This window comes from Nipponia nippon, unplaced genomic scaffold (assembly GCF_047370975.1).
Source record: "Nipponia nippon isolate SJK-2023a ecotype South Korea unplaced genomic scaffold, ASM4737097v1 scaffold_1, whole genome shotgun sequence".
NCBI lineage: Eukaryota > Metazoa > Chordata > Aves > Pelecaniformes > Threskiornithidae > Nipponia > Nipponia nippon.
The window spans coordinates 806,700-828,336 of record NW_028262290.1 but is presented as its reverse complement, the minus strand read 5'-3'; the positions used below and the strand labels follow the sequence as shown (position 1 = coordinate 828,336).

The 21,637-nt window shown below is 65.0% G+C and overlaps 2 protein-coding genes across 9 annotated transcripts in view; one reads left to right on the top strand and one right to left on the bottom strand.

Moving 5' to 3' along the window:
* Positions 1 to 1,546: 1,546 nt before the first annotated feature.
* Positions 1,547 to 4,930, top strand: LOC148057172 (uncharacterized). 2 transcript variants are annotated; one of them, XM_087733983.1, is made up of 9 exons: positions 1,547 to 1,639; positions 2,647 to 2,702; positions 2,928 to 2,978; positions 3,143 to 3,181; positions 3,352 to 3,387; positions 3,785 to 3,931; positions 4,010 to 4,054; positions 4,376 to 4,420; positions 4,528 to 4,930. In XM_087733983.1, exons 1-9 carry the CDS (start codon positions 1,623 to 1,625, stop codon positions 4,533 to 4,535), a joined length of 444 nt encoding a protein of 147 aa, XP_087590109.1. In that variant the 5' UTR covers positions 1,547 to 1,622; the 3' UTR covers positions 4,536 to 4,930. The 2 variants fall into 2 exon arrangements, with proteins under 2 accessions (XP_087590109.1, XP_087590119.1); XM_087733993.1 differs by lacking the exon at positions 3,143 to 3,181.
* Positions 4,931 to 10,374: 5,444 nt separating this feature from the next.
* The window catches only part of HSF1 (heat shock transcription factor 1), a 73,110-nt gene continuing 61,847 nt past the window's right edge, over positions 10,375 to 21,637 (bottom strand). For 3 of the 7 annotated variants that reach the window (XM_087732267.1, XM_087732507.1, XM_087732751.1), the window contains 5 exons: positions 17,306 to 17,434; positions 15,365 to 15,470; positions 15,122 to 15,187; positions 12,086 to 12,155; positions 10,375 to 11,204 (listed from right to left, as the gene is read on the bottom strand). In XM_087732267.1, the coding sequence (XP_087588393.1) occupies positions 10,999 to 11,204; positions 12,086 to 12,155; positions 15,122 to 15,187; positions 15,365 to 15,470; positions 17,306 to 17,434 (577 nt within the window). In that variant the 3' untranslated portion in view covers positions 10,375 to 10,998. The remainder of the gene's footprint in view (positions 11,205 to 12,085; positions 12,156 to 15,121; positions 15,188 to 15,364; positions 15,471 to 17,305; positions 17,435 to 21,637) is intronic. The other 4 variants (XM_087732339.1, XM_087732420.1, XM_087732594.1 and 1 more) reach the window with 4 other exon arrangements.

Here is a 21,637-nt window from a genome sequence, read left to right as displayed (position 1 = left end):
CGGCTGACTGGGACCATACTGGCTCACCAGGGCCGTACCAGCTCACCGTCACTGTACCAGCTCACCAGGGCCCCGTGCTGGGGTGAGGGCGTTGGTGCCGGGTTTGGGGGTGCGGGAGAGACCCCCATCCGGGACAGCTCATCCCGTGGGGATGCGGCGCCGGTGCCAGGGACGGGCGATGCCGGATGGGCAGGACGTGGCCACACGGCCAGATTGTTCCGGCACTCGGAGGCGGCACAAAGCCGGGATAAAGGTGCATTGTGCCGGCGGCAGCTGGGGCTCTGCCGTACCAGGGTGCCCCAGTAAAGGGGCCAGGGCCGGAGGGACCACGTGGCCCGGTGGCTGGCAGCACCCCAGCTCCCGTGGCCACCCCGGCGCTGCCAACCGGCACCCCGGTGGGATGGGGACAGCGCCGGCAGCCCCCAGCCCCGGTGGGAGCCCATCGCCCCCACGTGCAGCCCCTGCAACCGGAGCCGGGCACGCGCCCTCCCGGCCCCCGGCCCTGTAATCCGGCGAACAAAGCGGCATTGAGCTGCCCCGGCCACAAAGGGCCCCTTGTTCGGGGGGCGCGGGGTGCGGGGCGCGGGGTGCGGGGCAGGGACGGGACCCCCGGCTCCATCCCACCCCCCGCGCCGGGCTGGGGGCCGGGGGTCGGGGTGCCCCGGGGAAGGGGGTGCTGCCCGCCGGGAGGGGGGCGAGGGGCAGGGGGCCAGGGCTGGTGTGTGGGGCCAGGGGGGCCCAGCACCCCCAGCACGGGGTGCCCAGCACCCCCAGCATGCCCAGCACCCTCACAACCATGTGCAGCACAGGGTGCCCAGCACCCCCCCAGCCATGCCCAGCACCCCAGCACAAGGTGCACAGCACCCCTACCATGCCCAGCACCCCCAGTGTGCCCAGCACCCCAGGTCAGGGTGCACAGCACCCCCACTATGCCCAGCACCCCAGCACCACCATGCCCAACACCCCCAGCATGGGGTGCCCAGCACCTCCCCAGCCATGCCCAGCACCCCCAGCACCGGCCATGCTGGCCCTGGGGGTCCCCACAGTGGTGCTGGGGGTCCCAGCTGGGGCTCAGGGTTTGGGGGTCCCTGCAGTGGTGCCGGGCCTGGGAGGGTCCCCGAAATGACGCTGGGGGTCCCGGCCACGGCTCGGGGGGCCCTGCAGCGGTGCTGGGGGGCCGGGTTTGGGGGTCCCCGCAGCAGGGCGGGCTGAGTGCCGGTGCCGGTGCGGAGCGGCAGTGCCAGTGCCCGGTGCCCGGTGGTGCCGGTGCCGGTGCGGAGCCGCAGTGCCGGTACCGGTGCCCGGTGGTGCTGGTACCGGTGCCGGTGCGGAGCCGCAGTGCCCGTGCCGGTGCCGGTGCCCGTGCCCGGTGCCGGTGCCGGTGCCGGTGCCGGTACCGGTGCCGGTGCCGGTGCCGGTGCGGAGCCGCAGTGCCGGTGCCGGTGCCGGTGCCCGTGCCCGGTGCCGGTGCCGGTGCCGGTGCGGAGCCGCAGTGCCGGTGCCGGTGCGGCGGATTGGCTGGCCCGGTGCCACCTGGCTCCTCCCCAGCCCCATGCGGCTATAACGGCCCCGGGCGGCGCCGGGCCGGCTCCCGCAGCGCCGCCAGCCCCGCAGCCGCAGGCATGGCCGTGCCCCGCAGGTGAGCCCCGGGATGCGGGGACCCCCGGGATGCGGGGACTCCCGGGACAGCGGGGACCCCGGCTCTGCTGCCCCCACCCCGGGCACGGGGGGAAACGGGGGCACCGGCACCCCAACACTGCCGGCTGCGGGGGGCCTGGGGCATCTCCCAGCAGCACGGGGGGGGGGCTGGGGGGCTTCTCCCATACTGGGGGTCCTGGGGGGCTGCTTCTGGACAGTACTGGGGGTCCTGGGGCATCTCCCAGCAGCACGGGGGGGGGCTGGGGGGCTTCTCCCATACTGGGGGTCCTGGGGGCTGCTTCTGGACAGTACTGGGGGTCCTGGGGCATCTCCCAGCAGCACTGGGGGGGCTGGGGGGCATCTCCCAGCAGCACTGGGGGGCCTGGGGGGCTTCTCCCAGTAGTACTGGGGGTCCTGGGGGGCTGCTTCTGGACAGCACTGGGGGTCCTGGGGGGCTTCTCCCAGTAGTACTGGGGGTCCTGGGGGGCTGCTTCTGGACAGTACTGGGGGTCCTGGGGCATTTCCCAGCAGCACTGGGCGTCCCAGGGGGCTTCTCCCATACTGGGGGGTCCCAGAGGGTTTCTCCCGGGCAGTACTGGGGGGTCCTGGGTGGGCATCTCCCAGCTGTACTGGTGGGTGCTGGGTGGGCATCTCCTGGCAGCTCTGGGGGGTCTGGGGGCATCTCCGGGATGCACCTGACGGCTGGCAGGTGGCAGTGCCCCCCCCCCCCCCAGTGCCACCCCGTACCCCAGTGCCGGGCTGCCCCGCTGCTCCCCGGCTGGTTGCGGGGTCCCCTGGCCCCCTCCGTGCAGCCGCAGGGCCGCGGCATCTCGTGGCCCCCAGCTTGGGTGACGCCGGCCCGGGGACGGGGACCATGGGGGCTGCAGGGTCCTGTCGGAGCCAGGGAGGGGGGCTGGTGTGGTACTGGGGGGGTCTGTGGGGGGACTGGGAGCAGTGAGGGGTGCTACAGGGGCTCAGGGGTCCCCAAAGGCTGTGTCTCCTCCGCAGGGCCCCGGCGCTGGCTGCGGCCGTCCTCCTGGTCCTGGCCGCCGTGATGGCCGATGGTAAGGGGGGCTGGGGGGCCGTGGGGAGAGGGCTGGGGGCCCACTGGGTGCCGAGGACGGGGGTCCCGGTGCGTGCTGGCCCCCCAGCAGCGTGGGGGGATGCCTGGCAGGCTGTGTTCACCCCGGGGGGGCTTCCGGGGACCCCCGCCCCGGTCCCCGGGCCCCCAGGGCAGCGGTGTCCGGGACGTGCTCCCTGGCCCCTGTCTGCCCCCCGTGTCCCCGCAGAGCCCGCGAGCACCCTGGACGTGGCCCTTTCTGCAGAAGGACAGACGCCAGGTAGGGGACTGGGGCTGGACCTCCCCGGCATCGCCCGGCTGGGAGCTGGGACCTGCCTGCTCCGTGCCTCAGTTTCCCTCCCAGCCAAGGCCTGGAGGGGGCTGGCAGCGGGGGGCAGAGCGCGGGCGCCCGGGGGCTCACGTCCCCCTGCTCATCTCTTCCAGAGCCCGTCAGCCCCGCCAAGCTGGAGGCCTCCGGAGAGAGTGAGCGTCGGCGCGGGGACGCGGGAGCCGGACGGGGAGGCCGCTCTCGGCGAGCGTCCGGGGCCTGCGGAGGGCGAGGGGTGGCCAGACGCCTGGCTGGGGCACGGCCGGGGTTGGGACCCCGGGGTCTCTGCCCCCTGGCTCCCCCTGACACCCCTCTCCTCCCCCAGGTGACCTCACCACCTCGGCGCAGCGCCTGGGCAAAGGTAGGGCTGGGCTCGCGGTGAGACGGCACCGGCACGGGGCTGTGCCAGGCGGGCACGGACCCTGCCCAGCAGGCACAGACCCCTGCCCTGTGCACAGGGACCCTCCAATGTGGGCACAGACCCCTGCCCCGTGCACAGGGGCCATGCAATGCATGCACGGACCCCTGTCCTGCCTGCACAGACCCCTGCCCCATGCCCAGCGACCATGCAATGCATGCGCGGACCCCTGCCCAGCATGCACGGACCCCTGCCCTGTGCACAGACCCCCGCCCTGTGCCCAGCGACCATGCAATGCATGCGCGGACCCCTGCCCGGTGTGCATGCACCCTCCCCGTGCACTGCACCTCGGGACCCCTTGCTCACGCGCCGTGCCCGGCCATGCTCCCCTCTCCCGCAGGTCTGACCTCCGTCAGCTTCGAGGGTGCAGAGCGGTCACCCGCGGACGACTCGACGCGAGAGTCCCTCAACAGCGACTCCTCCAGCCTCGACGCCCTCAACAGCGGCTCCTTCAGCATGGACGCCCTCACCGGGGAGGCCCGGGGCGGTGGGTGCCGACGGTCCACCCCGCGCGTGGCCGGGGGTCCTGTCGGGCGCTGACCCCGTGTTCTCTGCCTTCCTGCAGGTCCCGTCGTGGATGTCCCGGCCCAGTCCAACGAGTCGGAGGAGGGTGAGGCCCCGGCCACGTCCCCCCTGCCCAGCTGAGCATCCCCTGGGGCTCCCGGCACCCAGCCGCGGGCTGCGATGCGGGCCCCAGGGACGCGGGGCCGTCCTGAGCCGCCCTGGGTGGGAGGAGATCGTCCTGGTCCCTGGGGGTTGCCGCAGTCCCAGGGGTGCCCCATCATCAGTTGGGGTGTCGCGTTAGCCAGGGGTACCCCGTTAGCCGGGAGTGCCCTGTTAGCGGGGGATGCCCCCGTTAGCAGGGGGCCGTGGGTGGGTGGGGGCCGTGCCGGTGCCTGCCCCCAGCCCCGGCGTCTCCGCTTGCCTGCAGGAGTGGACCGCGACGTGGACTCGGAGGAGGCCCTGGCGTCCCAAGGTGACCGCAGGGTGGGACGGTGGGAGCGCGGCCGGGGCCGGCTGCGGGGACGGGGCGCACGTGGCCAGCACCGCACGCGGGGGCTGACGCAGCCTCTCCCTCCCCAGGGATCTGAGATGGCCGAGCCTCGCCAGAGATGCCTCCCGGGACGACGTCCTCTCCCGAGCTTTCCTGCTGCCTCCCCATGTCCTCCCTGCCTCGGCTCCCTCCGTGCCCCGCCAGTCCTCGCCGTGGCCCCCCCCAGCCCCACGGCCCAGCCCGCACCCCGCGGTGGGGCGACCCCCCACCCCGTCACGGTGCACGGCTCCCTGCGGACCCTGGTGCCACTGGGGGTTTGCTGGGGGGCCGGGGGCTGCGGGATGCCCGGGAGCGGGGTCTGCTGCGGGGCGGGGGCCGTGGAGGCGGCCGGACCCTTCCATGCGCCCCCGGGGTGGGGGCTGCCCGCGGAGCAGCCCCCAGCCACCCGCCCGTGCCCCTCCGTCCTCCCCCAATAAAGGTCCCTGCAACAGCCGCCTGGTGTGGTGGAGCGGGGCGCTGGCACCCCACGGCCGCCGGACCCACTGCCTGGGGCGGGAGCAGCGTGGCTGCAGCCCCTCGCCCGCTCAGCACCGTGGCAGGGAGTGCAGGATGGAGGTAGCAGCCCCCCCGGCGTGGAGCTGGGGGTCCGGCCAGCCCCAGGATGGCGGTTGGAGGGACACAGCTGCTCGGCACGGGCTGGTTGGGGAGCAGAGAGGTGGGGTGCTGGGTGCAGACCCCCGGCAAGGCCCCAGCTGCTGCCGGCACAGCTCCGCTGTCGCAGGGCTCCCCACCAGTCCGTCCTGCGGCCGTGGGAGACCGGGGCTGGCTCTGTCCCCGTCCCCAGCCTGGGGTGGCGGCACCGTGACATCTCCGTCATGGTCCCCAGCAGCCAGCCCTGCTCCCCGGCAGTGGCACCGTTGTCTCCCCCCCACTGCGAACACCCCGATACCGGCCCCCGGCGTGCCGAGCCGGCACCGCTGCGCGCATCGCACCCGGGGAGCCCCGGCCAACAGCAGCGCTCGTTAACGGGCTCTTCTGCCAACACCTTTAATGAAGGCGTGAAACCCCATCCCCGTGAGCCCCCCGCCTGGCCGCGCTGCCCTGGCGCTAATCCCCGGCCCCTCCGGTGCAGATGCCCGTGCCGGATCCCCTGCCCCGTGCCCAGTCCGGATGCCAAAAATTAACGCGAGTTCAAAAAAAAAAACCCCAAATTTGGGGGGGGGGGGGGGCGGAATCTGTCCAGGGCCATTAAACACCTCGGTCCCACCTCCAGCGCGGGGCCGGGCTGCCGTTTGCTGGGAGGTGATGAAGCGAACCGGGGAATTAGCGCCGTGTGTTTGCCTTTCCCGCACACCTCACCCTCAGCGGCGGCTACCGGTAGGGCCGCAGTCGGGGCTGCCCCACGGCGCGTTGCCCGTGCCCCTGATGGCGCCCGTCCCTTCGCCCCACGCCAGGGACGCGGCTCTGCCGCATCCTCCCGTTATTTATGGGCCCCAGGAGCGTTGGCTCTCTCCGAGGCCGAGCTCTTCGCAGGTCCCTCCCCGGTGTCGCGTCCCTGCTGCCCACGTCCCTTCCCGGCCCCTTCCTGGCCGTCCTGGAGCCCTTCCCTGGAAGGGATGCGCCTCCATTCCCTGCGGCATAAAGGCCAAAGCCACCTCGGTCCCTACTGCGGCTGACGCAGCCCCCGCGGTGCCTCCCGCCCCACGCTCACGCCGGGCTCGGCCCAACCTTGACTCCGTCCGCTGGGATTTTCTGCGACCGTTTTCCAGCATTCGCAGGCCGGGACGTGGGGGGTATGACCCCAGCATCGGGGGCGGTGGGATGGAGGATAGCGAGGGGCCACCCCCGTGCAAGGAGACCCCCAGGAAGCTCCCGGGCTGCCTCCGAGCCAAACTGGGGGTTCCCTGTCGGGGTCTGCACTGGGAAAATGCCGCTGTCCTCCCCACGGTGATGGGAATCACCTGAAGGACCCTGGGGACCCCGCAGGGCTCTAAGTCTGTGCAGGGGTCCCTGGGGGGGTCACTGCGCGGCCCAGCGGGGCCCCTCCACCGCCGGTACCCCCAGCTCCATTGCCGTGTGGCAGCCCCTCTACAGGACCCTCTCCTGGCCGGTCGCCCCGGGGCCGAGCGCGGTTCATCGGGGCGGCCCTGCAGCGGCAGCGCGAGGGGCCCCGTCGCCCCGCACCTCATCAGCGGCCCCAGCCGCTGCGGTGCTGCCGGCGCGGTGCTCGGCGGCTCCGGTTACTGTGGGCTGGAGCGGGCGCGGGGGGGAACGCAGGCGTCTTCGGCGGCGGGTGGTGAATTATGGGGGGAAGTTTCCAGTGCTGGTGCTCAGCCCCGCCAGACATTTACCTCATTAGCCGGGATGAGATCATGCGAGCTGGCCGCCCGCGTCACACACGATTAGCTGGATCATTACGGCCCGCCTGGAGCGAGGGGCTCCCGCAGCACGCGGGGGACCCCAGCCCTGGGGCCGCGGAGGGGCCGCTGCCCCCAGCTCCCCTCGCACCATGCGGCCGCGGCGGCAGCACCGTGACCCCCCCGTCCTGAGGGGAGCGGGGCTACGGGAGGGAAGAGCTTTACCCCAGATGTTGCCCCCCCCAAGCGCCGTGGCACCGCTGGGATCTGCCCAAAGGCTTCCTGCCCCTTTGCACTGCCCTCTGCCCCCGGCAGCACCCGGCACCCAGCCCGGAGCAGAGCCTGCCCAGGTGGGTGCCAGCCCAGCATCTCCAGCATCTCCCGCTCCAGCCGACTGCCAGCTCCAGCGTGAATGAAACCCCCAGCTGCGGGTGCCCGCCGCCGCCGCAGGCTGCACAGAAGGACCCTGCCCGCGGTACAAGATGGGGAAAACCCCAAAACCGCCAAGTGCCATGCACGGCATCGCGTGCTGCGGCCATCCATGCGTCCCGCCGCGTCGCGACCGCAGACCACCCCTGCTCCCAACCATGCCCCCGCCGCCGCAGCGGCGCCGGGAGCTGCACAAGGGCCACCTCGAGCCGGTCCCGCTGAAGCGACGCTCAGGACACCTGGGAAATGCCTGGTCTGGAGAGAGCGGGGAGCATGGAGCCGCCAGCCAGGCACCCTCAGGCAGCGTCCGAGGGGAGGGCGGTAATCCACGTCAAGCCAAAGCTCCCACCAGAAAGGCAGCCGGGCTGGGCCGACAGCGTCAGGGGAGGGCAGATCCATCACTCCAGGAGTCAAACACCGCGGCGTTGGACTTGCCACGTTGAACTTGTCTGTCTTCAGCTTCCAGCTACCGGTGCAGGCGTGAGCGCTGCCGCCCTCGCGATCCCCTGTGCAGACGGGGCAGCCCCTCGCTGGGAAGCGTTACCCCGCAGCGGGCAGGAGTTTTGTTGGCTCCTACACTTTCTCCGTGTTTATAACGACCTTCTCAAGGAACAGGATCGTTTCCAGCCGCTGCATCGATCCCGAAGGCAGGGCACGATGCTCCCTCGTCCTTCTCGCCACGTGCCCGTGCAGAGCGGCTTGTGCGGCTGGCCCTGCCGCACGCTCCGTCCCGCGCCCAGGTGTCCTCCATCCCGCGGGATCGTCCACTTCCCCATCCCTGGCAGCCCGCTGACCGCACGGCTGCCGTCACCGCGGCTCCCTCAGCGTCCCTGCGCCCTGGCTCCATCCATCGGCGCGACCACACGTGGAAACGCCGCGTAGCACGGGCTGAGCCCCGGTCCTTGCAGGGCACAGCTCCGCACGGACGCTGTCACCCAGCCCGTTTTTAGTTGCTTAATTACGCCTGGGCCGCCGAGGGAAGTTGCGGTCTGCTCGTCACCAGACGCACGACTCTTGATCAAGCACTCCCGCATGCTGCAGAAACGGGCGTTGATCCTGCCAGGTAGAGCTGAGGGGTCCTCGCACGTCGTCCCTCTGTCACTGCGGCGGCGAAGGGCGGCAGAGCCACCGGGCCGGGGCCCTCGGCCACAACGCGGGCTGAGCTCACGGCACCACAGCCCCGCAAATCACAGGAGTCTGGGGGAACGCACGCGGGGGTCTCGTCTCGACCACGACATCCTCCTCTCGACATAGCGCTTCCCGTCTCCTGGCACAGCTCTTGCTCCGGAAGATGAACCCCACGTGGGCAGAGCAGACGTCCACGGGGTGAGAAGTTCGGTCGTGCGGGGTGGACAACCTCGGGGAAACGACCGACAAACCAAACCCCAAGGCAGAACTTGGAGAAAGTTGGAAGCGGAGCCATTTCAAGCGCTGACGGTGAAGAGGAGCAAGGGCAAACATCTGGCATGAATGTCCGGGAGGGAACGAGGGAGACGGGCGTCCCGGGGGCTGGCGCAGCGGCTGCGGGAGCGGGAGGTGTCCCCTCTCCCCCGTGGACCTGAACACAGGACAGGCCACCACCGTTCGGAGGGGACACCACCTCTGAGCAGGCCAAGCCAGGCCAGGCCGAGCTGGAGAGGGGGACCGGTGCCGAATGCCCCCCGCCCCACAGGATCGACGCTGCTGGGCAGGGACATCCGTGCCCCACGGCTCAAAGGGTAACGGCAGAGCGGGTCACCGTGACGGCCCTGGAACAGGCAGCACATTCACGTGGACGGGAGATGCTCAATGGCACAAACAAGTATCCCGACTAAATTGGACACGACAGTGCGTCAAGATACGCTGGCCCCATGACACATCATCGTGTCCCCTTCCCTGGACCAGACCCCCAGAAGCAGAGGGGTCAGAAGCAACAACTCGGCCCCAAATCTGCCGCGTGAGGGACAGCGGGGACCTCACCTACGAGCTGTGCTTGGGGCTCTGCACCGCCCACGCCAGCTCCCCGATGGCGCGTTCCAGCTGTGCGTGGCCCCCGTGGGACTCAGCACGCCCGGCCCCCGGCCCCCGGGCAGGCGGGGGGTTCCAGACGTGAGCCACGGCATTTCAGACAAAGTCACGGTGACCGGTTGGCCCAGCGTGACTTCTTGTCTCGGTGGGGAGGGCAGCAACCCGCGACGGATCTCAGCCAGACGGGCTCCTGGACGCTGCCACTGCTGCCCTCGGAGACCGAGCCCGTGCGGCAGAGGCGGCGCTGCGGTGGGCACCGGCTTCTCCCGACGTCCAACCTGCATCTGTCCTCACCTGGAGCACGGCTACGGTCGAATCCCAACGCCAAGAGGCCTCCGTGCCATCGAGGTGCCCAACAGCACATGCGACCGCCCCAGGGAGGAGGAGAGCGGGACGGAGGGAGGTCTGAATGCTCTGAATGTAACAACGAAGAATTTTTTATTGTTCTTATTAAATAAAAAAAGCACCCCTAAAGGCGTGCACAGCGCCCACCACGCCTCCGGCGCATCAGCGCGGGCTCCACTGGTCTCCTCCTCTGAAACGTCCCGGAAAACTCAGCCCCGGAGCCCAGCCCGGGATTCAGGCACGGGAGCGGCAGCACGGGATTCAAACGCCCGCACGCACACGGTGTTGGCTGCCGCGGGCGAAGCACGGGAGCACCTCCGGCTCCCACACGGCCGACGCCGGAGCAGGCACCGGCACCGGGAGCCTCGCCCCCCAGCGCGGGTGTCCAGGGGCGCGAAGGGCAATTCCTGGGCCTTTATCCCATCCGCTTCCCAAAGAGATGACAAAAATAAAGCTTTCAACCATAGAAAAGCCACCAGGTGACAGACCATTTGTTTTATATATATTTGTATGTATATATATAGAGAGATATTTATATTTATATAGATAGAAGTGGGTTCTTCTTCTCTCATGTAAAAATTCAAAATACAGTTTTTACTATTAACAATCTGAAGTGTAAATGTACAAATTTTTACTGCTAAGCAAAAGGAAAACAAAACCAAAGGAACAAATAAAAAGAAACACACAGAGCAAGAGGAAATAAAAAGAGAAGATAAAGCCGGGCTTCGGGGCGCCCCGGGGCACCCGCGCACACGGAGACCCTGGGGATCAGACCGCAAGGCAGAGACCACAACGGGATCCAACCCACCGGCGCCAGATCGGCAAACTTTTATTTCTCTTTTAAAAACCATCGCATCCGCCTCTCCGGGGGCGAGGAGGGAAGGGGACAGGGGTGGAGGGGGAACTCCCTTCCTCAGAAAAGCTACCCTGCCTGCACACCCGGCGAGCGCCCCGCTTCCCGGCCGGGAGGAGCGCCCCGCGGCCGTGCCCCCGCCGGCGCCCGGTGGGGGCCACGGCTGCCGCCCTCGGCCGGGGCACGAAACGAAACGCGAACGTCGCGTAGCGGCCGGCTGTTCTGCGGCCGGCCGGGCTCTCCCGCCCGCTCGCCGGAGCCGCGGCGGTGCCCGTCCGAGCCTCCGCGGCAGGTCGGGCGATGACCGCGCGACGGCGGGGCTCTTGCGCGGCTCGGCCCCCCGACGGCCGCCAAACTGGAGGAGCGCTGGGTGGCTAGAATCTAAAGCAGATTTCAAAACACCTCATTAAGCACACACACAAATGAAATCCTCACAGTGCCGGGGGAAGCGAACATGAACCAGAGGGTGTTTAGAGCTTTCAATGTCTGTGCAAAGCGAGGAGGCTGACGGCTGGATTTCCCTTTAGTGCGCATTCTTTCTCTTCCTCTCTTTCACCTTGCCCTGGGCCTTAGGATATCGCAGGGTCCTTGGGTTTGGACTGCTCAGTCCCTGACAAGAGGGAGATGGTGGGATCTTCCGAGTACTCGTCTCCGTCCGTGAAATACGGCCCTTCCCCCAGCTCAAAGAAGATGGGCAGGTCTCCACTCCCCATGTCGACAGCGCTCGAGTCCACCAGGAAGAGGGGCTGGGCCGTGTAGTGCACCAGCTGCTTTCCTGCAAAGAGAGAGGTGCCACGGGGGTAGCAGCTTTCGGGAGGAGGGCAGCTGGGCTGGGGAGCAGGGCCAGCTCGCCCAACGCCGGCCAGAGGAAGGAGGGCGACGAGGTTTCGCTCTGGAAACCGCCAACATCGCCTGCTTCCTCGCTACTTGCTCCTCGCCAAGCGATGAGACACCGGGACTTGGGCAAGGCCCTTCGGCACATCAGCAAGGACGAAGAATTTGACGGTAGCAGGGCTCCAGCCTGCGCTCTGGGACACGCAGGGAGGGAGCGGGGGCTTTTCTGGGCCTCCATGGACGCGCCGACAGCAGAGGGAGAGCGCCCTGAGCAGGCTGCGAGACGCCCAGCCCACGGCTGGGCGCTGGGGCTGCTGCCGTGGAGGAAGAGCTGCACCCCGGCTGCGCACGCGATTCCACGCAGACGGAAGTCCCACGAGGGCTGGGGACGGCAGGGACCTCGAGCGCGCCCGGTCTGCTCTCTGCTCGGGCAGGGCCAGCTGGAGCAGGCCGCCCGGGACCCTGAGCATCTCCAAGGGTGGAGGCCCCCCAGCCTCCCGGTGCAGCCTGAGACAGAGCTTGACCGCCCTCACGGTAAAAAAGCGCTTTCTTGCGTTCTGACGGAATTCCAGGTGTTTGGTTGGCGCCGTGGCCTCCTGCCCTGTCCCCGGGCACCGCTGAGAGCCTGGCTCCCTCCGCTTCATTCCCTCCCCCCAGGGATTTGTACCGATTGCTGAGATCCCCCTCCACGCTTTCTCTTTCCCATGCTCGACAGCCTCATCTCTCCCAGCCAAATACGCTTTTTGGGAGGAGAAATGACGTTGCCGTGGCCTCAATTCTCATGCTACGGGATCGCTAACCGCCGAGCCGGCTGCCTGGTACCTGTGTCCGCTGTGCTGGCCTCTGTCTCAGTAGGCTTCTGCTGTTCCTGGGATGAAAGGAGATCCTGAATCTGCAGGGAGAAAGGTTGGGTGGGTAAGCGCACGGCACGGGCCGGACGCGCGCGGGTCCTCTCTGTGCCCGCCTCGGGACTGACCCAACACATGCACCGCACGAAGCAAGCCGTGATTTACAGTCCCGGAGCCGCTCTGCGGCAGAGGCAGACATCCTCAGAGGTTTGCAAGGTTGTCAGCGGCCCGCACGGACCCGGATGCAGCCTGCGCGGAGCGCTCCAGCTCCCAGGTCGCAAACGTGGCCGGTCCAGGCGGCACCCGACCCCCCGGCCAAACCTGGCTTCACAGATCCTCTCTCCTGCCCGCAAAGGTCCTGCTCCGCAGCGCTCCCTTGGATCACAGCGGGAAGCTTTTCTGCATCTCGGGATCTAAGATCCCAGGGAAAGCCTTCAGGACATGGTTGTAATGAGCTATTTTATTTTATTAATTTATTTTTAGTTATTGAAAGTCTTCTTGCAACTGAAGCACCTGAGAGCTGCGGGTGCCGGCAAGCTGCCAGCGGGAGCCGGGCTGCGGCCGAGGACACGAGCCCGTTTCACCCCCCCGTCCCACGGGCACGACTGGGCTGGGAAGGCTGCGAAGCGACGCGTTAAAAGGGAGAAAAACTTTGGAAGCGGGAGGAACCGCTCTGCCTGCCCGAGGAGCTCCGCTCGGTGCGAAGTCAGGAGGGAAGCCCTGCCAGCCCGCAGAGCGAACGCCGTCTGGGGAAGCCGGCGTCTGGGGAACCCGGCGCTGAGCCTGCTAATCCCAGACCGCCGAGCAGGATCCTCCACCGGTGCCACTGGGAGGAGGAGGCTTGAGCGGGGGCTCTCCTGCGGGATCGCTTCCCCTCTCTGGATTTACACAGCTAATAACCCCGCGGCTGCTCATTACAGCAACTGCTGCCACGGAAAGGTCCTTAGCAAGTCTTTAAATGCGTAGCCAGCAGTTTTTGTTACCGCTTAGCAACCGGCACTAGGTAAAAGCAGGCCACGTGTGAGGACACAGGTCTTCACGGACCGTCTGGCCACAGTTTGGGAACCCCGCAGCTCAACCTACAGCCAGCACAGGGATTTTCGTAGTGGGAAGGCTGGGTGAAGACAAAGCCCAAGGAAACACGCCTCCCAACGCGACAGAGGAGAGAAAAACACTACACAAGCGACCTGGATCCAAACACCACCTGAGCTGAAGAGCTACGCTCTGAATTTCAAAGGACGCCACTTAAGACTCCTTTAGCAAATCCCACTTCCAGATTTTCCACTCTCAGCTCAACGACATGAAGGAATTCATTTCTGAATTACTGAATCTTCACTGTTCACGCTCTTCTCCCAGATCCCGCTAATCCCTTGTCCTGCTCTGCCTGCCCCAGCCGCTGCAGCAGCTCAGGGCAGCGGAAAACGTGGGTGAACAACAGAGGGGTGGGCATTTGCCTGCGCCGGTGTCAAACGCTCCCCTGCACCTTCGCACTTCCCTTTTTCCCTGCAAATATCCCCAGAAGGTGGCTGGCCGCCGGGCGCCTGCGTCGCGCCGCCGGGCGCCTGCGTCGCACCGCTGGGCAGGAGGAGGAAGCAGAAAGGCAGGGAAATGTCCAGCGAGAGCCAGGCGCCAGAGACGCTGACGAATTACGAACTGGGAACTCCTGTTCTGTATTTTACCCCGCACCTCTAGCGCAGGGGAAGGGGCACCCCAAAAGAGCTCGTGGGAATGGTTTTCCTTAGGGAAAAGCCACGGGGTCCCTAAGGGTTCACTTCGGAGAGGGGCACGGCGCTGCCCGTGCCCTCGCTGCTCCGCACCGTCGGCGCTAACACCCCCTTCGCAGCCGCCCAGGAGCCCACCTTGCATCGCTCTGGGCCCAGCAAGGAGACGACGCTGGGGCTTTCCTGCTTTGCAGAAACTTTCAAGACGTTCCCTGTTCTGCGCTGGGGGAAAAACCACAAGATCCCTTTGTGCCTTTTCAGATAAAAAAAAAGCAGCAGCGGGGGGAAGAAGGGGTTAGAGGGTAGCTGAGGGTCTCCCGCTCGCTGTCAACTGGACCAGGAGCCCCCCGCTTGGTTGATCTGGACCAGACGCGCTCTCCCGCATGCACGGCCACAGCCAAGCCCGTGTTCATCTTGGTCTCCCTCTCGGTTTTTCTCACAGAGCTGTTCCGTTTCGTGCAAATAGCGACACACGTCCCGGGGCAGGGACAGGCCAGCGCCGCAGCCCTGCAGCTGGAGCGCGCGCGGAGCTGGCGCAACGCCGGGGCTGCGGACGCCGCCCCGAGCCGGGGCAGGGAGAAGGGCCTGGCTCTGCCCCAGCCCGGCAGCGCTCCAGTCATCAGGCTGCTCCGAGGGTCCGGACGCTCCGGTTTTGACCGTAACTTCCACCCTGCTGCTCCAAGCGCCTTCTCAGCGCAGCCACGAAGTGCCGTGTTTGACTGATCATCGTTATCTAACGCAAAAATAATTGCATCGGGCAACACTGGCTCTTGCAAGGAGAGTCTGTATTAGTGCCTCGCACGGCGTTCGGCGCTGATGATACGCAAGTAAATAAAATAAACAACGCAGCACTGGATGGAGCTTGCCTTGAGAAAACCTCCTGACAATTTCAGAAAGTCAAAGGAGGGTTTATGGAAACCACATGCAGCTCTCCAGGCTTCGGTGCACTTCCACGTTCAGGGGGCAGAGCTCACATGAGAGATGGAAGTCTCAGCACCTAATTAACCGAGTATGACTGATGAAGTAGCCCTGCTCGCCGTATGAGCTGCTCGGGGAAAGCCGCAGCGCTAATTGAATTATTTCCCCCCGGCGGCTCCCCAGGCCTGCACAGGGCTCCGCGTTCCTCCTCTCTCCCACATCCCCTCCCTCCGGGCTGGGGCCGGCCTGGCCGCTCTTCAGAGCCTGTCAGAGCCTTCCCTTAATCACCCGGAGAGGCTGCTGCAGAACAGCAGGACACACTTCATTCTGGCAGCTGCGTGTGCATGGAGGGATTTTTAACAGCTACTCACACTGGCAAGGCTGCTGTCCAGGTCGGGAAGGTTCATGTCTGTAACCGTCATTGAAGGGCTAAACAGCTGCCAAAGGAAAGAATGATTAGTGTAGGGAAAGCAAGCAAACCCAGGCGTGCTGTGGAAATTCATGGTTGAAGCTACCGTGGTCCATCTGCCACTGCAAGCCACACGCACATGGTACCGCGAGACGCAGCTGGGGCCCGGCTCCTGGAAGGAGAGGCAGGAGGAGCAGATACTCACGTCTAATAGCGCGCTCGTGTCTACGCTGAAGCCGTGCGTGGTCAGCATCGTCTGAAGGTTATCCAGGTTGGAATCGATGGTGTCCAGGTGGTCATTGAGTTCATTCCTGTGCAAAAGAGGAGCGCAGGCGATCAACGCCGAGAAGCCTCTCCCGGGTTCTGGGCTGCTAAGGGGACTTTACCCACCCAAGGACCGCGACCCCCCGGCAGCCCCAGCCGCAGAGCGGGGCTGGGATTCCTGGCTCTGCGCAGGCGCCGGCTGCCAGCGAGCTCAGCTCTTCTGCTCTGACGCCGCACGGCGCGCTCCCCGCTCTCCACCTAGTCCTCTGCCCTGAGCCTGGAGACACCGCAGGGCTCGTCCCGGGCTGAGCAACCCAGGCGAAGGAGACACGGGGAATCTCCTACGAACCCCGGGATTTCTGCAAGCCATTTAGGCTCTGGGCTTAGGGGGCTTGGCAAGTGCCAGCCGCCGTGGGCTGGCAGGGATCTCGCCGCAGCTGCGCCTTTACAGTCAGTAGCGTTGGAGCCTTTCTCAGTCCAAACGCAAGGACGGCCTCTGCTTGTCACATCCCGGCTGCGGATACGTGGCAAAGCAAGGGTACCAAACCTCCTTCCCTGCAGCAACTTGCTTTGGGGGGAAAGTTTCAGAGGGACCCGCGCCGGCCAGAAAAACCCTTCACATCTGAACTGGCAGCGGGGAAAACGTGGTTTGTTCATTGGGAGACGCAGTTTCTAGTAACGGGGAGAAGTAAAGCTGGGTCCGTGTACCTGGGGAAACAAACCTTCCCCCTGCCCCCTGGCCTGCGCGCGTCCCTGCGCGGCGGCTGGCAGCGCCGGAGAGCGCACGCCGCCGTGGCGCGGCACGGGGCGGAGCCGCGCCAAGCTCCCACGTACATCACAGCTCCCTTGCCGGCACGCAGCAGGTCCAGGGTGAGGACGAACAGCGTAGTTCATCTCAGCTAACTCTGCCGCTGAAAGCTGGTACCATGTCAAAGCCAGGCTTCCTCTGCAGCCACCTGGCGACCGGACACCGTGCCGGGATGGACGGCACTGCGGTGCCAACCCCCCAAGCCAGGCCGTAAGACAAACCAGGCCAGCTCCGAGGACACGGCTTGTTCCCTGCTACAGAGCTCTGGGATAACTTTGCAGACCAAGCTGCATGGCGGAGCGTGAGCAATCCTGGCAAAGATTGCTTTGAACGGACTTAACCTACGGCTGCGGGAGCGAGCTCCAGCGCACGGTCGTCGCCCGGACCACAGAAGCCCAGCAAGGGCCGCAGAGGTGGTGGTGAGGCGGGGAACCGACCCCGCACCCTCTTACTCTCTGGCTCCACGGTGCTCGTGGTGTTTATGTCCACAATGCTTCAGAATAACAGAAGAAAAGTGGATGACCTAAACCTCAAGGTGCTACCGAAAAGCCTACAAGGCTCTCGAAGGGCACTCGTGGGAAAACCAGTCATGTTTGTCAGTAGCCCGGGGTCTGACCCATGAAAAGGCCCCAAATTTGGCAACGTTGGCAGCAGCAGGGTCAGTTTATGGCACGGCTGTCAGTTCTGGCATGGCCTCGTGTTCGATCCACCACGTTCTCCGTCCTGGAAAGGCTCTTTTTGGCTACCGGAGGTGCTGGGGAGGGACCAGCGGTGTAGGTCCTGCACAGGGAGACCCAGAAGTGGCAGGCGAAGAGGAAGACGTTAGAGAGGCGCGGGCAGACGCGCACAAGCGCAGGGCAAACAGCGAAGCTGCCGTTTTTGGTCGGTGAATTTGAGACAACGCCAGGAAGCTGCTTCTCTTCTTGGAGGGTCTGTACCTGCTGTGGCGTTTGTCCACAACTACCACCGCCACGGCATCCCGCAGGGGAGCGCGGCTGCCGCGATCCCTTTGGGAGCCTGACCAGCCCCGGACCTCGCGTGAACCTCCCCGGCTTGCCGCTCCAGAGCTTTTACCTTCTCTCATCCTGCAGCAGCACCACGAAGATGACAAAATCCAGTCTATTTTGTCGTCGCTGCAGAAAACGAACAGAGGCTGCAAGGTCACGTCGTGGCTCGGAAAGCCCAGCAGCAGAAACCAGCATCCTGCCAGAACAACAAATATCCTCATTCTGGGAATGCTGTGCTTGGGGCCGCAGGAAAGCCGGCTGCAGTCGCAGCCCATGAACACATTCCTGCCTTACCTCTCCCGTGCGTGCAAGCGGGAGCTGCAGAGATCTTTTTTAGAACTAAGATCCACGAACACACTGCAAATAAATTACTTATCCAAGTTTGTGCTTTTAAATGACTTCCGAAGTCCGAAGTCCACCTGAAAGGCTCCGATGGATTTACGGTACTTCCAGCAATCCCACGATGAGAAACATCCAGCGTGGAAAGGACCAGTCCCAGCCAAGGTGTCGTTAGAAAGCCCACCTGTGGCGAGCTGGGCCTTCCCCCCCTGCGGGGATGGAGTCCAAGCAGGGGCATGATCCAGATCACGCAAAAAATGACGCTGGGATCAGACCGCTAACGAACTCCAGACCTTCGAAGCCTCCTGCCTCTTTGCGGAAGGAGAGAAGGGGCCCCCGAACCACTGCTTTCCATGCTGCACTGGAAATTGGTAGCTGCTGTCTGGCTCCCAGCGCCGCTGGCAGGTGCCTCTCCCCGCAGGTCCTGCTCCGCTGCGCCGAGCTACGCCCGACGCCAGGCTAGCTTTGCCATCCAAAAATGCTCCCACAGCAGGGAAGAGAGAAGGAGTGCGACTCTCTGGAGCAATACAGTTTTCCTTAACTTTCCAAGCGCGCTGTGAGTTGAAGCAAGAGGAACCAGTGTCTCCAGGAGAGATAAGAGGTGGCTGCGGGCTCCGTCAGGTCTGTGCACGGGTCCCTAAAGCCCAACAGCCCCCAGGGAGCAGCCTGAGCCAAGCGCGCCAAGGAGGGAGGCCAGGAGCTCTCTGTTCCCCCGAGCCGGGCCAGGCTCTGAAGGCGAGGAGACCACCTCCAGTGCCGAGACATCTACACCTTCTCTTCCAAGCTGATACTCCAGCAAAAGGCCTTCCCGACGCCTGCAGCCCATGGGAGAGTGGGGCACGCTTTCTGGGAACGGAGGAACCAGTGTCTGCCACCCCCGCAGCACTGGGGGAAGAGACGGGGAGCTCCGACACAAGGGTCCCACCGCATCGCTGTGTCCCAGGTAACCTGCATCAGGCCCCGCAAACTCAGGGCAGAATCCCTGGGAAATGCGATGGACGCAGGAGTGGCGACGCTGGCACAGCAGAGCTTTGCCTGTCCCCAGGTCCGTGGATGTGCAGGGAAAGGGGGGCTGGAAAGACTTTGGAGGTAAAGAAGAGCCCTGTCCTAAGCGCACGCCCTGGCTCTGCTTTCCCCGTCGCACCGACCATCCCCACGCTCGGTGCATCTTCGCGGCTCTCGCTCCGCTGCCTGGCTGCCAACCCCCTCACAAGAATAACAAACCCCGGCTACGCAGCGCGCCTCGCTCCAGCGCCGCTTCCTCGGCTCCCAGGGCGGCCCCACAGCGCACGGGCTCTCGCGAGACCCTCGCCGTCGGAGTTTCCGTCTGATGAAGTGATGAAAGTCAGCCCGCGCGGCGTGGGCTCGCTCTGTGTGGGCTGGTTTACCGCCTGAGAAGCAGCTATGTAAAAACGGCACCTTCTTACTCAACAGATCTGCTCTCCGTGGGGGATCCCACCCTCTCCGTGGGTCTGCCTCCCATCCCTAGCAGAAAGATGTGTTTCACACCGATGCCACGGTGGCCCGGCACGCTGGGCGAGCGAGCCAGGGCACGCTGTGCCAAACCCACTGCCAGGGAAACCCCGACCGTGCGATCCTTGTCATGACGGATGGAGGCAGCAGAAAGCATGCAACCTGCCTCTCCCTCCGCTGGGAACCAGTTGAGCTGGCAGTCAGGAGCAGCAGGTTTTTACTGGGGAAAAGGCACGTTTTGGTATGGACGCTGATGAGAGAACTCCATCTGCCAGTCCCCCGCGACGCCTCCAGCGCTGCCTGCTGCTGCCCCTGCATGTGCGTTAGGGCAACGCGGCTGCCTGCAAGCCCAGCACCACCGCTCATGCCACGGCCAGGAGGAGAACCCCCTTCCCAGGAAGGACCTGGAGCTCCCGCGGAGCTCCGGAGCTCCAGTGCGCGGTTCACGGGTCTCCCTCAGTGCTTCCGCAGGGAGCGGCTCCCAGCGGCGCCAGCCTGGCTCCCTCCCCGGCAGAGCTGCTCGGCCCTTCCGATCCTTCACCCACCAAGTACCGGCTGTGGCTGTCTCCAGAAACAACTGACCGGGCACCAGACCCTTCTAGGTGACAGGCAACCCCCGGTCCCCTGAATCTCAAGCACTGAAGATGCACAGAGCTGTTTTTCTTCCCTCTATTGCTTTCCTTTTCAAATGTCCCATTTTCTAAAAGCAAGACCGAGCAGCTTGGCAAGGATTATCACGTTTATGCAGGGAAGAAGCAGTCCCCTGGGCCCTGCGCTCTCTCCAGGCCCTCGCACTGCTGCGGGTCTGTACCTGGGAAGCGGCTCGGGGTGCAGGACAGCGGGGCCCGGGGCCCGCTGGAGCAGCAAGCCACGATTCCTGCACTGACCGCCGCCGCCGTAACCCTCGAGGGGGAGGCGAGACACCAATGCATTTCAGCTCAAGACATATTACATTTGTCTTTTGCATTATTCTGTGCACTAGCTGAAAGTATTTAAGGGCAATACTTCAGACGGTTTTTCCTAGGCTTCTGTGGGAGGCAGGATACTGGCCTAGATGGATTTTGTCCTGATCTGGGATGTTTTTTATTACGGAAAAGCTTTATTAGAACGGCATCTTGGTGCGCGGTCAGGTTTGCAGTGGGAAGTTTCATTGTTCTGTCAGGCTCATAAAAACGGAAAATGCATCAAAGAAGTCATTTCAGCCCCAAGCCCCCATCGCTTTCCCGTGCAATGCTTTGTTCCCGAGGCGCGCGAATTTTGTGCTGGCAAGAGACCCCAAACCAGCAGCTCTCAGGGCTGAAGTTTCCATTCATCAAAACCAGGTACAGCAGGGACGGCAGCAGCGCGGCCTTCCCGCCCTTCCCTGCCAAGACCACCTAAAAGGATGAGAAGCAGCTTAGCCTCCGTTGGCCACTCAATGGTTTTAGTTGTTGCGTTGAGTTGGCCAAGAAGTCTGCCACTCGGTGCCAATTCTGAGAGCGAGCTTTCTCCTCGTTGACCTACTACCCATAACGTCAAGCTGACTTGCGCGCCCTGACGGCTCCCTGCTTAGCGCGGCGATCCCCTGCTCTCTCGCCCCGCAACGCTCGGGGACGGCGGCTATTGAAATGCTAACCCTTGCTGTGATCTGCAACGAAGTGAGGAAGAGGAAGAACCGGGGCAAAGACGAGCGACCTCCGACACCTGCGAAGCGCGAGTCAAACGGAAAAATACAACCAGAAGAGGATACTAGATGCAGAAGACTCACAACCAGGCACTGTCAGGAATGAAGCATTTGTTAGGTTCGAAGGCAAGAAGTGTTAATCCACCATGCTCCTGCGCTTTAAGCGGCGCGGTACGCACCGCACCGCAGTCGCGGCACTGCAGCGCTTTCGAAGCGGGCGAGCGGTTTCAGGCTGGCGGAACTGTTACGAACAACGCAAAAACGAACACGGAAACAAGCAGTCCTGCGAAAGCAAGCGCAGACAGCACAGGTTCGCTACAGCACAGCCGAGCTCCGTTAGACGTTTCTCGGCAAGACAAACCGCTGCTGATGCGGGGCTGCGCATGCGAACTTCTGCAGGGTGGCACTGACACGGGGACTGCGGTCGCTGCCACCTCTCCCAGGGCGCCGGCACGCAACGCTCCCTTGAGACAGGCGGTGACCTGCTGCTCTACGGAATGCATTCGTTACGTTAATGATGCAGGGAGGGCTTTGGCTCTCGTGAGGTGGCTCGCGCAGGTCCCCGGCTGGCGGGTGGATAACGTTGGGGCAACGCCGTCAAGCGTCGCCAGGCAAACGTTCCCTTTTATCGCCTGAGCCTTGGCGCTGCCACCAGCTGCCGGAATGCTGCTGGTCACGGCGAGGTAATTCTCAGTTCAAATGAAATTCCCCAGGACAAAGGGCCTCTTGTAGATGAAATAACAGCCCGCGAGGCTCACAAAGAGGCACTGCATGCCATGACCTGCAGTCTCACGGGCTGCTCTTCTCCAATGAATATGAGAACAACTGAAACACGCTTCATGTGATGAAAACCAGGTATCGCTGCGACTCCTCGGCAGGCTGTCAGTGCCTGGGTCGAGCGAGCGGCGTTTGGGCACTCCGCTA

What these genes read in the sequence shown, in the direction of transcription:
- LOC148057172 (XM_087733983.1), top strand. An exon ending in GCTGGAGGCCTCCGGAGAGA is followed by an intron (nt 3,182 to 3,351) that starts GTGAGCGTCGGC and finishes CTCCTCCCCCAG; the next exon opens with GTGACCTCACCACCTCGGCG. An exon ending in CACCGGGGAGGCCCGGGGCG is followed by an intron (nt 3,932 to 4,009) that starts GTGGGTGCCGAC and finishes GCCTTCCTGCAG; the next exon opens with GTCCCGTCGTGGATGTCCCG.